The sequence below is a fragment of the Bufo gargarizans genome, chromosome 3 (genome assembly GCF_014858855.1).
Source record: "Bufo gargarizans isolate SCDJY-AF-19 chromosome 3, ASM1485885v1, whole genome shotgun sequence".
Classification (NCBI taxonomy): Eukaryota; Metazoa; Chordata; class Amphibia; order Anura; family Bufonidae; genus Bufo; species Bufo gargarizans.
Window position 1 is genome coordinate 466,266,894 of NC_058082.1, and position 15,189 is coordinate 466,282,082.

Below are 15,189 nucleotides of genomic sequence, written 5' to 3' on the forward strand. Positions count from 1 at the left end.
TATAGACTACCGTGGTCTGAATAAGATCACCATCAAGAATAAATACCCTTTACTGTTAATTCCTGAATTATTTGATAGACTCCGTGGGGCTCGGATCTTCTCTAAGCTGGACTTGCGGGGGGCATATAATTTTTAATAGTGATTCGTGAGGGTGACTAATGGAAGACAGCTTTTAATACCAGGGATTTCCACTATGAATACCTTGTGATGCCCTTCGGACTCAGTAATGCCCCTGCTGTCTTCCAGGAGTTTGTCAATGATTTTTTCGAGATCTGCTCTATTCTTGTGTTGTTGTCTATTTGGATCATATTCTTTTTTCCAGAGACATCAGAACTCAACGCAGGCATGTGCAGATGGTCTTACAACGCTTAAGGAGAGAATCGTCTGTACGCTAAATTAGAAAAGTGTGTCTTTGAAAAGTCGTCCCTGCCCTTCCTGGGGTACATCCTCTCGGATCATGGTCTCAAAATGGATCCTGGAAAGGTGGCAGCAGTGCTCGATTGGCCCTATCCCTCCAGCCTGAAGGCAATACAAAGGTTCTTGGGTTTTGCCAATTTACTGTCGTCAATTCATCCGTAATTTTTCTACCCTGATAGCTCCTATTTCCGGTCTGACCAAGAAGGGTGCCAATCCCAAACAATGGTCCCCTGAAGCAGAGACAGCATTTTCCTCCCTCAAGCAAGCCTTTTCTTCAGCTCCAGTATCTACACACCCAGAACCCAACAAACAGTTCTACTTGGAGGCGGACACATCCTCCGTGGGAGATGGGGCGGTCCTGTCACAGAAGAATGCCTCAGGTTGTATGTCTCCTTGTGTTTGTTTTTTTTTCAAAGTTATTTTCCACTGCTGTAAAAAACTATTCTATTGGGGACAGGGAACTCCTAGCAATTAAGATGGCTCTAGAGGAATGGAGATATCTTCTGGAAGGTTCCAGCATACCGGTCATAATTTACACCGATCATAAGAACCTGACCGATTTGCAGACAGCTCAATGACTCAATCCTCATCCAGCTCGTTTGTCTCTCTTCGTTGCCCGATTTAATTTTCAACTGCATTTTCGGTCCGCTGACAAAAATATCAAAGCGGACGCTCTCTTCAGGTCCTTTGAAACCAGATTCGGAAGACAAACCCCAGTTCATCATTGAACCAACTAAAATAGCCCCAGTGGCTCCAGTCAACTTGTCCAGGGTCCCGGTCCCAGCCCCAGTGGCTCCAGTCAACTTGTCCAGGTAAGATCTTTGTTCCAGAATCTAAACAAAGGAATGTTTTATGGTGGGGGCATGCATTCAAGATTGCTGGCCATCCAGGTCAACGGGGGACCTTGAATCTCCTCTCCAGACATTACTGGTGGCCATCCATAACCACGGATATTGGAGACTCTGTGGCTTCCTGTACCTTGTGTGCCCAGAATAAGTCTCCCAGACTGAAACCTGCAGGTTTATTATTGCCATTATGGTGCCTGAGGTCCCCTGGCAGCATATTGGTATGGACTTTATAACCGATTTACCTGTCTCGGAGGGCTGTACAGTCATTTAAGTTGTCATTGAACGTTTTTCTAAGATGTCACACTTTATTCCGCTTCCAGGTCTGCCATCTGCTCCTCATCTGGTGGAGCTATTTATTTTACATATCTTCCACCTTCATGGATTTCCTCTCCATATCGTCTCGGATAGAGGAGTACAATTCACCTCCCAGTTATGGAAATATTTATGTAAGTCTCTGAATGTCTCTTTGGACTTTTCTTCTGGTTATCATCCACAGTCTAACGGCCAGGTCAGGTTCCTGCGACATTTCACCAATGCACATCAGGACGACTAGGTGAAGCATCTTCCCTGGGCGGAATTTGCTCATAACAATCGAGTCAACCAAGCCACAGGTAAATCTCCATTTTTTTGTGGTCTACACCGCAGGGTGCCAGATCGCTGTCTGCACATCTCAGCACCATGGGTCCCAGTACTGGCTTACCTTGTAGAAGACGCAGGCACCCGCCAGCCAGCCGCCGCATCTGTCCTCACTGCCAGGTGTCATCTGATGCGATATAGCACGTGCGCGCCATCTCTCCCTTTCTTATATGAGTAGGCAGCTGGTTCCTGATTACCGTCCCCACCCGGAAGCGGGACTATTTGTATTTAAGGCAGCTTCCCTCATCATGAAGTGCCCAAGCGTGATTGTTGTACCTCTTGACTTCTGCTGAAGCGTCCCACTGTGGCTGTTTATTGGATTTCCTTGATTATGACCTCTGCTTTGTTTGACTATGCATCTGCCTGCCGTCTGTTTATTGGATCATCTGGATTATAGACCTCTTCACTGTTTGACTACACATCTGCCCATCGCCTCCTGTAGGTCTGCCCGGATCCTGACCCTGCACTGCCTGACAATGAGACCGCTTATATCTGTATGCTGTATTGCTCTGAACTTTGTTTTGCCTGTATCTGTCAAGTGACTTTTGAATGCTGTCTGCCAGTAAAGACCATCTGTTCCTTTACTCCGCCTTTGTTTATACTACTGCTAGTAGCTGCAATCCTCTGGGCGTAATAGTGTGCAGCAGTTGTGTGCGGTTCTGCTGAGATACCGCAGCTAGATAGAGGGACAAACGCTATTAAAATAAGTAATTGCAACTGGTGTTATATACCTGTTTACCCCCCCCAAAAAAAAGCTGATATAATATACCTTCTAACAGAAAAAGTATATTATAGTGTATTTGTATTGTGCAGCAGTTGTGTGCGGTTCTTCTGAGATACTGCAGCTAGATAGAGTGACAAACACTATTCGAATAACTAATTACAACTAGTGTGATATACCTGTTACCCCCAAAAAATTTGATTAAGGGGTGCGATATACCTGCTTCCACAAAATACTCATTGAGGGGTGTGATACACCGGCTTCCACCAAATACAGATTGAGGCCTGCAATACACCGGCTTCCACCAAATACTGATTAAGGGGTTTGATATACCAGCTTCCAGCAAATACTCATTATTGGGTTCTATATATCTGTTTCCACAAAATACTTATTTGCAACTGTCTGACGACACTACCAAGATCAGCCCAAGGAAGGTGGTCCGCCCTGTTGCTGCCTACTCTGAGATCTCTAATGTCAGTGGTGGTGGTAAAGGTGACGATGGACATCACGTGGGTGCCCACAAGAGAGGAAAAGGAGGGGAGTTTAGAGGGAGAGACTGAGCAGCAGATAGAGAGGAGTAGCAGGCAAAGCAGGCAGAACTTGCAGTGCACTGGAGGCAAAAAGCAGACTGCAAATGCATCTGGAGCGAGCCATCAACCATGCACGGTCATATCTGGCGCTCCCAGGATGCCGGCACATGGCTCCGCAGTGTGGGCTTTTTTAACTTGTCAGCTGCTGACAATGGTGTTGCCATCTGCAGCCTGTGCTGTCAACGCATAACACGGTAAGCCCAACACTCACCTGGGATGACTGCCTTACGAAGGCACCTGGCCTCCTATCACCGAGCCCAGTGGGAGCAACACCGTCAGAACCCACAAAGCCACACTCCCAGCGCTCCACGTCCTGCCTCTTCTCCGTCTCCTCTCTCCTCCCATTTGTCCTCAACTCCACCTTCCACCGTGCCGTCATCGCGATCATCTGGCAAAAGGCAGGCTTCCGTGGCCCAAATGTTCGAACATAAAAAGTTAATGACGCCGGATAACCCTCTTGCCCAACGGCTGACCGCAAGCTTGTCGGAACTGCTAGCCTGCCAACTACTGCTATATAAACTGGTGGACTCGGAGGCCTTTAAAAAATTTGTGGCCATTGGCACACTGCAATGAAGGTCCCCAGAAGCGTGCATTGCGTCGTGTCATTGATCAAGCCGTCAAGGAACAGGAGCTGGAAGATGAGGAAGTCGCAATGCTGAAATAATTCCCAGGGGGGCTACTCCATCTGAGACAAGTCAACAGGAATCTGAAGAGGAGTCAGAGGAGGATGGTGCCTGGGGGGAGGAAGAGGAGGAGGAGCAAGAAGAGCAGGCTTTAAACTTTTCGGGGATCCATGGTGTTGTCCGTGGATGGGGGGAGGAGACAGAGGACGATATTCTCCTGGGCGATGAGCAGGAGGGTGTTGTCCATGGATGGGGGAGGAGACCGAGGATGACATTCTCCTGGGCGATGAGCAGGAGCCAGGGCGCTCCACCGCTTCCAATTTAGTGCAAATGGGGGCTTTCATGCTCCAGCGTTTGAAGAGGGACCCCCGTATAAAAAGCATAAAGGGCAAGGATCAGTACTGGGTGGAAACATACTTAGACCCCGGGTACAAACACAAAATGGCGGACATGTTACCATCATCACAGAGGGCTGTCAGAATGCAGCAGTTCCAGGCCTTGCTGCGAGAGATGCTGCATTATGCTGTTGCGGACGCTGGCAGAGGAATTTCCTCCCACCCAACCCATCGACAGCTGCCCTCTGGATCCATCCTCAGGGAACGCCTAGACCGACAGGTGTCCGACTACATTGGGCTATCGGCCGATGTGGACGCTCTGAGAAGTGAGAAACTCCTTGAATACTGGGTGTGCAGTCTTGACCTGTGACTACTGTGGGTGTGCAGTCTTGACCTGTGGACGCTCTGAGAAGTGAGAAACTCCTTGACTACTGGGTGTGCAGTCTTGACCTGTGGCCAGAGCTGGCACAATTTTCCATGGAACACCCAGAACAATAAATGGTCCCTGTCTTGTTTAAATACACCGGCATCAAAGGCGTTTTCTGTCCAGTGAATGCCTAATATTTGGGGCCAGGGAGGAATTCAACACCTGTGATGACCACGTGTTATCGAATTTCAACTATTATCATTTGGGGTGTTTTCAAGAGGGGGGGGGGGGGGGGATTTCGTTAGCCATTTTTTTATCCAATTTTATATTTTTAGTTCTTTTAAACATATGTATTTTACATGTATTTGTACTGGCCTGCAGAAAAATGTATATCCAATGACCATCTAATATACCTCCAGCCACATAATCACTTGTTCTTTTCTGTACAGTGAATGCATAATGTTTGGGACCTGTACTCAACTGTCCTGCATTATAATTGATATCCAATCACCGTCTAATACACCTACAGCCATATAATCACTTGATGTTTTCTGTCCGGTGAATGAATAATTTTTGGGGCCTGTAGTCCACTGGCCTGCAGTAAAATTGATATCCATTGACTGTCTAATATACCTCCAGCCACATAATCACTTGATCTTTTCTGTACGGTGAATGCATAATTTTTGGGGTCTGTAATCTAACTGGCCAACATTAAAATTGTTATACGGTGACCACCTAATGTACCTCAAGCCACATTATTAATTGTTCTTTTCTGTACGGTGAATGAATAATTTTTGGGGCCTGTAGTCCACCGGCCTGCAGTAAAATTGATATCCATTGGCCGTCTAATATACTTTCAGCCACATAATCGCTTGATGTCCATGTTGTGGGACGATTTGTGCACTTCTAGTAAGTATTTGGTGGCTGCAAATATGACCTGAAGGTTTTTTAGGTTCGCCTGCCATTGAAGTGAATAGGGCTCGCCGCGAACTTGCGGTTCACGAACATTTGATCGCATTCGCAAATCGTCCTGGCCGATGTTCGTCCATCACTACTGATCAGGCCTATACAAAATTTTTGGGATAATCCTACTCTGTAACATAACTCCTAACTGTGCCTTTTGCTGCTGTATAAACTTCTACTCCCATTATCTGTTCAGTAAAGAGAGGTTTTATTTATTGCACCTACCCTTGGCCATTCCCTGGCCCTCACTCTTCCTGACCTCCAGCCTTGCACACTTCCAAACATCTACCATCAAGGGCACCCCAACTATCATCATACAGGAGCCACGGAGAGTTAGGAAGTGCCCGAGAGAAGAAAGGGTGTGCTCCCCATGCACCCGACTGAAGACAGCCACCGTAACATAGTACATAACATAGTAACATAGTACATAATGCCGAAAAAAGACATTTGTCCATCCAGTTCGGCATGTCATCCTGCAAGTTGATCCAGAGGAAAGCAAAAAAAAACCTGTGAGGTAGAAGCCAATTTTACCCACTTTAGGAGAATAAAAAATTCCTTCCCGACTCCAATCAGGCAATCAGAATAACTCCTTGGATCAACGAGTCCTCTCTAGTAGCTATAGCCTGTAATATTATTACGCTCCAGAAATACATCCAGGCCCCTCTTGAATTCCTTTATTGTACTCACAATCACCACCTCCTCAGGCAGAGAGTTCCATAGTCTCACTGCTCTTACCATAAAGAATACTCTTCTATGTTTGTGTACAAACCTTCTTTCCTCCAGACGCAGAGGATGTCCCCTCGTCACAGTCAAAGTCCTGGGGATAAATAGATGATGGGAGAGATCTCTGTACTGACCCCTGATATATTTATACATAGTAATTAGATCTCCCTTTAGTCTTTTTCTAAAGTGAATAACCCTAATTTTGATAATCTTTCAGGGTACTGTAGTTGCCCCATTCCAGTTATTACTTTAGTTGCCCTCCTCTGGACCCGCTCCAGCACTGCTATGTCTGCCGTGTTTACAGGAGCCCAGAACTGTACACAGTACTCCATGTGTGGTCTGACTAGCGATTTGTAAAGTGATAGGACTATTTTCTTATCACGAGCATCTATGCCCCTTTTGATGCAACCTATTATCTTATTGGCCTTGGCAGCAGCTGCCTGACACTGTTTTTTGGTAGCTTAGTTTGCTGTTTATTAAAATTCCTAGATCCTTTTCCATGTCAGTGTTACCAAGTGTTTTACCATATAGTATGTAAGGGTGACTTGCATTATTCCTTCCCATGTGCATAACCTTACATTTGTCAGTGTTAAACCTCATCTGTCACTTATCTGCCCAAGCCTCCAATCTATCCAGATCCCTCTGTAGAAGTATACTGTCCTCTTCAGTGTTAATTACTTTACACAGTTACTGTTGATACTTTACTATGCAAGCCTTCTACAAGATCATTAATAAATATATTGAAGAGAATAGGGCCCAATACTGACCCCTGAGGTACCCCACTAATGACAGTGACCCAATCTGAGTGTGTACCGTTAATAACCACCCTCTGTTTTCTATCATTGAGCCAGTTACTTACCCACATACAGACATTTTCTCCCAGTCTAAGCACTCTCATTTTATATACTAACCTTTTATGTGGTACAGTGTGAAATGCTTTGGAGAAGTCCAGATATACGACATCCATTGATTCGCCGCTGTCAAGTCTAGAACTTACCTCCTCATAGAAACTGATTAAATTAGTTTGGCATGACCGATCCCTCATGAAGCCATGCTGATATGGCGTTATTTGATTATTTTCATTGAGATGCTCTAAGATAGCATCTTTTAGAAAACCTTCAAACAGTTTACCCACAACAGAGTTTTCAGGCTCTGTTTTTGGACCCTTTTTGAATATTGGCACCGCATTTGCCATGCGCCAATCCTGTGAAACATTACCTGTCAGTATAGAGTCCGCAAATATCAGAAATAAGGGTCTGGCTATGACATTACTTAAATCCCTTAGGATACGGGGGTGTATGCCATCTGGTCCTGGCGATTTGTCTATTTTAATCTTTTTAAGTCGCTGTTGTACTTCTTCCTGGGTCAGACAGGACACTTTTAATGGGGAATTTATTTTTACATTCTGCATGTCATCTGACAGTTCATTTTCCTCAGTGAACACATTGGAGAAAAAAATATTTAACAGTTTTGCTTTCTCCTTGTAGCTCTCTGCGACTCCCCCCTCATTACTCTTTAAAGGGCCGACATCTTCAGATTTATACTTTTTAACATTTATATAACTGAAGAACATTTTAGGGTTAGTTTTACTCTCTTTGGCAATTAATCTCTCGGTCTCTAGATTGGCCGCTTTTATTTGTTTTTTACATGTTCTTTTTTTTCCTTATAGTTTTTTTTAGTGCTTCCGTGCTACTCTTTTAGTGATTTATATGCTTTCTTTTTGTCATTTATTGCTTTCTTTACAATTCTATTTATCCACATTGGTTTCTTTTTGTTCCTTAACCTTTTATTCCCATACGGTATATACCTCTCACAATGAAATTTTAGGATGCTATTAAAGATATCCCATTTTCTGGCTGTATTTTTATTTTGGAGGACTTTGTCCCAGTTAGTTAGGCCTATGGCCTCTCTTAGTTGGCTACATTTAGCTTTTTTGAAGTTTGGTATTTTTGTTCCTCCCTGTAGAAATGCTCTTTTGAATGATAATTGGAAAGTTATTACTTTATGTTCACTATTTCCCAGGTGTCCCCCAATCTACATTTCTGTTGTTCTGTCAGGCCTATTGGTTAATACTAAGTACTGTATGGGCGTTTCTCTAGTCGGGTCCTGAACCAGTTGGGAGGGGTAATTGTCTTTGGTTATTGCCAAGAACCTGTTTCCTTTATGAGATATACAATTTTCAGTTTCCCAGTCTATATCTGGGTAGTTGAAGTCCCCCATAATAACCACCTCATTATGATTTGCCGCCTTGTCTATCTCGTTTAGTAGTAGATTTTCTGTGGACTCTGGAATATTGGGTGGTTTATAGTAAACTCCTATTAGTAATTTATTATTGTTTTTAACTCCAAGTATCTCTACCCACAGTGACTCCACATATTCATGTCCCTCACATATATCTTCACGGAGTTTGGGCTTTCGACAAGACTTTACATAAAGGCAAACCCCTCCCCCTCTCCGGTTTTGACGATCCTTTCTAAACAGACTGTAACCTTGTACATTAATTGCCCAGTCATAGCTATCATCCAGCCATGTTTCAGTTATTCCCACTATGTCATAGTTCTCCTCACACATCACTAATGCCAGCTCCCCAGTTTTATTAGTCAGGCTTCTGGCCTTAGTATACATACATTTGAGAGGTTTAGGTATATTTTTTACCCTACATCTTTCCTTCTGAACTGTTCTAGTCTACTTCTATCTGTGTTACCACTATTCCTCTCGTTTTCCTCACAGCACTCTGCACTGGATGGCATTGGTGAAAACTCTGATGCCGTCAGTTTAACTCCTTAGATAGGGAGATCAATGATGACTGCGGCATCTAAGTGATTTACAGAGTGAGGGGCTCCCTCTCTCAACCCATCTGCCCCCTGCGATGCGATTGCTGGATGTCGATGGTTGCTGTGGTCTACCAGTTATGGAAGTCTGTCAGCCCCAGCCCCAGGTTGGTTCTAATAGGTGAAGTGTCAGCGTTAAACAGACACTTACAATGCATCACAATACAGTATATATTGTGATGCATTGTAAACGTTATGAGCCCCTTAAAAGTTGAATTCCCCTGTTGTGATATAAAAAGTAAAAATTAAAATTAAATAGCATGTTTTATAAAAATAAAAGTTTGAAGTGTAAAAAAATCCTTTCCCCTCATCAAACCTTTTACTATTGCAAAAAAATTGAAAGAAAATTAAAAAAATACATATTTGGTATCATGTGTCCTTAAAGGGGTATTCCCATCTTGCCATTTCATCCTCAACTTTAGCCAAGCCCTGGAGTTCACTTCCTGGTTTGCTACTTCTAAGGCTGGGCGGGCTTAGGCAGTTTAAGTGAAGGCCAGCCACACCTCTTTATGACAAAGTGCCCAAAAACTATTCCAGTAAAATCCACACTCCAATGACCGTGTGGTGCTTCTTCCCTTCTGAGCCCTACTGTGTGCCCATGTAGCAGTTTATGACCACTTATGGGGTGTTTCTGTAAACTGCAGAATCATGGTTATCAATATTAATTACAATCGGCTGTGCATACATTTTTGGAAAACACCTGTGGGGTCAAAATTCTCACACCACCCCATGGTAAATTCTGTAAGGGGTGTGGTTTCCTAAATGAGGTCAGTTGTAGGGGGATTTTTTAAAATTTGACCTCTGCAGTCTCTGCAGTTGTCGTCCAGTGCTGTATAAATCACCACGATGTACTTTCTTCTTCTACAGTATGGCCACAGAGCAGTTTGACTGAATAGGGGTTATTGTCATAGTCAAGTAAAATTATGGTACAAAATTTGGGGTGCATTTTCTCCTATTACCACACCGTCACTCTTCCATCCTCTCTCCCTCTGGTGTGTCGATTATTTACTGAACCCCTGGCTCATCCACCCAGTTCATTAATCACTTTGCTGCCTGGCTGCCATACTTCTTGTCCTCAGAACTACTGAATCTCATTATAGACGACTTTAACATCCCCATAAACAGCCCTATGTTCCAATTTCTAACCTCCTCTTTTGTACTTTCAAAACTTCAAACTCTCAGACGCATAAAGAAGGTAACACACATGACCTGGTCTTTTTCCGACTATGCTCTATTTTCAACTTTCCTCTCCCGCATTCTGACCACAACCATCTCTCTTTCACTGTCACAAGTCCTCATCTCAGCACACTCCTACTTATCACTCATTCAGAAAATCTGCATGCCACTAACAAACTTACAGACTCTCTTCAGTTATCACTGTTCCCAATCTCTTCCCTCTCCTGTCCATAAATTGCTGCGAAACACTATAATGACACCCACAGAAGCACCCTAGATGAAGTAGTGCCCCCTACAGTCAAAAACCTTCAAAAAGAGACAAAAGCAACCCTGGCTTACACCTCACACTTGCTTTCTCCAGTGATGCTCCAGAAGTGCTGAACGCCTATGGAGAAAAACACATGCCACAAGATTTCTTCCATTACAAATTTATGTTGTCTGCTTAGAATTCTGCCTTTCACCTCGTAAAACAGACATACTTCATGACTCTGATCTCACTATCCCATAATCCCAAAAAGTCTATGGCACATTTCACTCCTTTCTAAGTCCAAAAGTGCAGGTGCCTAGTACAGACCTCTGTGCTGAAGATCTAGCTACTTCAAAGAGAAAATATGAAATATACATTAGGAAATCAGTTCCCAGCCCCTAAATGTCATTGATCCCTCCCCTTCACTGCCCAGTTATAGAAGGAGAAGTTTACAGGCTCCTCTCTTCTTCTCACCCCACCACATGCACCACTGACCCTATTCCCTCACACATCCTACAGACTCTCTGCCCAGCTGTCACCACTCTGCTAAAATCTTCAATCTCTCTTTCTCTTCTGGTATCTTTCCCACTTGTTTCATACATTCTGTCATAACCATTATAAAAAAGAAAAAATTCTCTTCACCCGTTCTGTGAAACTAACTATAGATCTGTCTCTAATCTCCCCTTCATCTCTAAACTCCTGGAGCTTTTGGGCTCACCATGCTCCAACCTATCGGCATTAAGGACACTGTTCTCTCTTGGTTTGCTTCCTATGTCTCTGGGCACTCCTTCAGTGTGTCATTTCCTGGTTCTACTTCCCCTCCTCTCCCTCTCGCTGTTGGTTTTCTCAGGGTTCAGTCCTCTCCTCTTTTCTCTCTACACAGCCCAATTGGACAGACTATTAGTAGATTTGGTTTTCACTACCAGCTCTTTGCTGATGACATACACTTCATCCCGTGACGTCACCCCTGCTGTTCTACAAACCACCAGTGACTATCTGTCCACTGTCTCTAACATCATGTTTGCCCTCTATCTGAAACTGAATCTTTTCAAAACTGAACTTGTGGTGTTTTCTCCATCTACTTATCTACCATAACCTGATATCTCCATCTCAGTGTGTCACTATTATCATGCCTAGGCAGCATGCTCGCTGTCTCTGTGTTATGTTTGATACTGATCTTTCCTTTACCTCCTCTTACTCTCGTCTCCAAGACTTCTCTGGATCTGCAGCAGTTCTCTGGAATGCCCTACCCCAAGCTATTAGGTTAATTCATAACATCCACAGTTTTAGGTGCTCCCTATCACATCCCCTGATCTAACTTTCTGCCATTCACCCCCCCCCCTCTCCCCGATCATACCTTCAGCATCATTCTTTTGAACCTGATCCATTGGCAAATATCCACACCCCATGCACTCAGAAGCACTACAGATATCGTCTGGTGACTGACTCATGCAGCCTTATATTTACTCCCCTAGTGTGTTAAGATGGCTGGACTATTGTACAAATCAATCCCTTATTACCTTCTGTGTCACTCCTATCTCCTTAAAGATTGTAAGCTCTTGCGAGCAGGTTCCTCACTCCTCTTGTTTTAGTTGTTGACTTGTTTGTTGCTATGTTATTTATGACTCTGTACATGAACCCTCGATTGTAAAGCGCTGTGGAATATGTTGGCACTGTATAAATAAAGATTATTATTATGAAAATGAAACATTTTAAGCTAAAACTACCAATAGTTGAAATAAAATGCAATTTTTCATTTAATGACCCAATAAAATAAAAAATTCAGTGAAACACCTTTGGGGTCAAGGCAATCGCTATACCTCTAGGTGAATTCCTTAAAGGGTTTAGTTTCAAAATGGGGTGAATTTTGGGAGTTTTGTACTGGTACCTCCGGGACTCTGAAAACATGACAGTGTCAAACAAGCATTCCAATGAAATCTGCACGCCAAAAGTCCTGCGGTGGGCCCATGCAGCAATTAACGACCACATATGGGGTCTGGCCATACTCAGGAGAAAATGGGTAACAAATTGTGGGGTTCTTTGTTTCCGTTACCTATTGTATATATTGACAATCTATATTGACAAAGCAAAATTTTATTGTAAATTTATTTTTTTATTTTTCACAGCCAAGTATTTCTAAATTCTTGGCAATGCTTATGGAGTCAAAACACTCACTACACCCCTTGATAAATTCCTTGAGGGGTGTGGTTTCCAAAATAGGGTACATTTTTGGGGTTTTCCACCTTAGGGTTACCTGAGTCCCTTCAAATGGAACATGGTGCCCTAAAACTATTCAAGCAAAATCTGCCCTCCAAAAACCATATGGTGCTCCGTCTCTTCTGAGCCCTGCTGTGACTATAGAATCATGTTAATCAATATTGAGATTTTTTTTTGTTTTTAACCTTTGCTTTGTTACAAGAAATTGTCCAATTTTAAATAAGTGCTATATGTTTTTAATTGGTATATAGACTACTTAATGGATTATTGGGAAAGTGTTTTGGTTTGGTATTGATATTTATATCTTGCTTCACTAATATCTTTAATAGAATTAATACAGTACTATATTCTGTGCGGCACAGTACTAGCTTATGTATATCAAAACTGGCTTGCATACTTCAAAAGGATTGGGACCTCTGTTTTAGCTCTGATATGGTCTGTACACCGTTAGCAAAGAGATAAATCTAATTCAGTTTTAGTCAGTATGTAGTTTATTTTTTCAGAAAATATTTTATTAATCATATCAGTATTGAAATGTCTGTTATTCACTAATCACAAATTTTGGAGACATGAAAATTCTATAGATGATTACAAGTTATAGTGTCGTCAACATGTTATCAGATATTATATGTCATCTTGAAAGCCATCATCATGGTTGCTTCTCTGGATAACATCATAGACTCTTTGTGCTGGGTTGTTATACATGTAGTTAGTTGTGCCTCTGGATAGCATTCATAAATCTTAAATCAAAAATTCATCTTTTCTACTTCTGTTCTTAGTATTGCTTTATAAAAGTGAATCTATTGGGTCTTGAATCGACTTATACGGAACGGCTTGAGATCATATAGTGGCTGCTTCCCAATGCTGAGCTCACATAAGATCTTCCCAACCAGTGGCGAAAGTTTGAAACCATGACCTGTTACAAAAGAGCAAATGTTACAAAATTCTTCATGCACTTTAAAAAATATATGCACAGTGTTTTTTTCTAGGACAGCCTCTGAGGGTTTAGTTCATAACCTCCTTTGAACCTCAAAGGAAGAGGTCATGTTCTGTCCCTAACACTATGTGAACCGACCCTACCATGCAATTCACTGCTGTCCTAGAGTGTGTCCATGACCACCCAAAGCCTTTTATCCTAAGACACATGGGTTTGAATAGAGTCAAAATATGTCCCTTCATGAACCTATGATAGCAAAAGCGAAATATGCTGTGACATAAGATATACAAGACTGAGTTACATTGTCAAGACCAAGACTCTATCCAGAATGATCCATTTTGGAGTGGGGACAACTCCACTGTTAGGCAGAAGTACTGTAGGGGAACAACAGCGACAAAATCTCTTGACCTGACCTCCATTACCACCCCGAGCCTTCGGCCACCACCCGGGATAAATGCACATTGTGAAAATTTTAAGAAACATACTCTGTATATGATTTCATGAACTGCCAACTAATCGAGACTAACAAATCTCCATGACATACTGGTTCATCCTAGCTCAATATCTAGTATCTACTATGAGATCTCTGCTCATCTGTAATTGTATATGGGTGCTTTAAGTATTTTTTTTTATCAAAAGTCAATTTGAATTAGGTGCCTTTTGTGGATTTGCAGTAAAATAAATCGACTGACACTAAGAAGAGGAATATCCTAGTAATATCCTAGTTATCTGTGACAATCTAAGATTCAGGACATTATCTCTTACCTGAAAATCCAGATCCTATGACAATGTTTTTGTGGACAGGATGGTAGTCCAAAATAAAATTGCAGTCTGGCGTATTCTAGGAAAGGAAAGGTTATTTAAAATCTGTGAGATAAAAGTTAACTTTATACAAAAATGTCAGTTACGAAAAAATGTCTAACACAGAATATAGTATGTGTCCAGATAGACGTGTATGTGTGTGTATGTGTGTAAGGGGACTCAAATGGATTTCATATTGTATCACTTTGATTTAATTAACTACTTATTGCATTCAGTAAGAAAATGATATGCACCAAATTTATCACAGTCCTAGCTTTTTAGGATTAACCCCAGCTGTAATCATTGCAGATAGCCATGACCATGCTATATAGATGTTGGATCTATATACTTGGCAGACAAATCTTAGACCTTATTCACATATCTGTGTCCATTTTTTATCCATAATAAAACGGTCAGTGTTTAATCCAAGATGTCTGTGAAAGGCTTATTTTTGGTCTCTGTGTCCATTTATTGCCCACCATGTGTTATACATATTCCACGTGCACTGCTAGGCAAAAAAAAAAAGGTGTTTCCAGAGGATCTCCTTCCAATGGTCAGTGAAAAACACTGACAAAATGGATGCCATCTGTCAGTGGTTTTCATGGATCCATATACTTGAATGGGTGTGTTTGGTCTGGACCAAAGTAATGTATGTCTTCATGGTTTTTCCACCCATGAAATACAAGGAGGTGTGAATGAACACATTCAAATCAATGGATCTGACGGACCTTAATCACTGACGTGTGGAAAAGCCATT

The 15,189-nt window shown here is 42.4% G+C and overlaps 1 protein-coding gene across 1 annotated transcript in view; it reads right to left on the reverse strand.

Annotated features, from left to right (window-relative positions):
• Positions 1–13,162: 13,162 nt before the first annotated feature.
• The window catches only part of PIPOX (pipecolic acid and sarcosine oxidase), a 101,818-nt gene continuing 99,791 nt past the window's right edge, over positions 13,163–15,189 (reverse strand). The window contains exons 7-8 of the mRNA XM_044287149.1: positions 14,397–14,472; positions 13,163–13,610 (exon numbers count right to left, since the gene is read on the reverse strand). Of these exons, the coding sequence (XP_044143084.1) occupies positions 13,495–13,610; positions 14,397–14,472 (192 nt within the window). The 3' untranslated portion in view covers positions 13,163–13,494. The remainder of the gene's footprint in view (positions 13,611–14,396; positions 14,473–15,189) is intronic.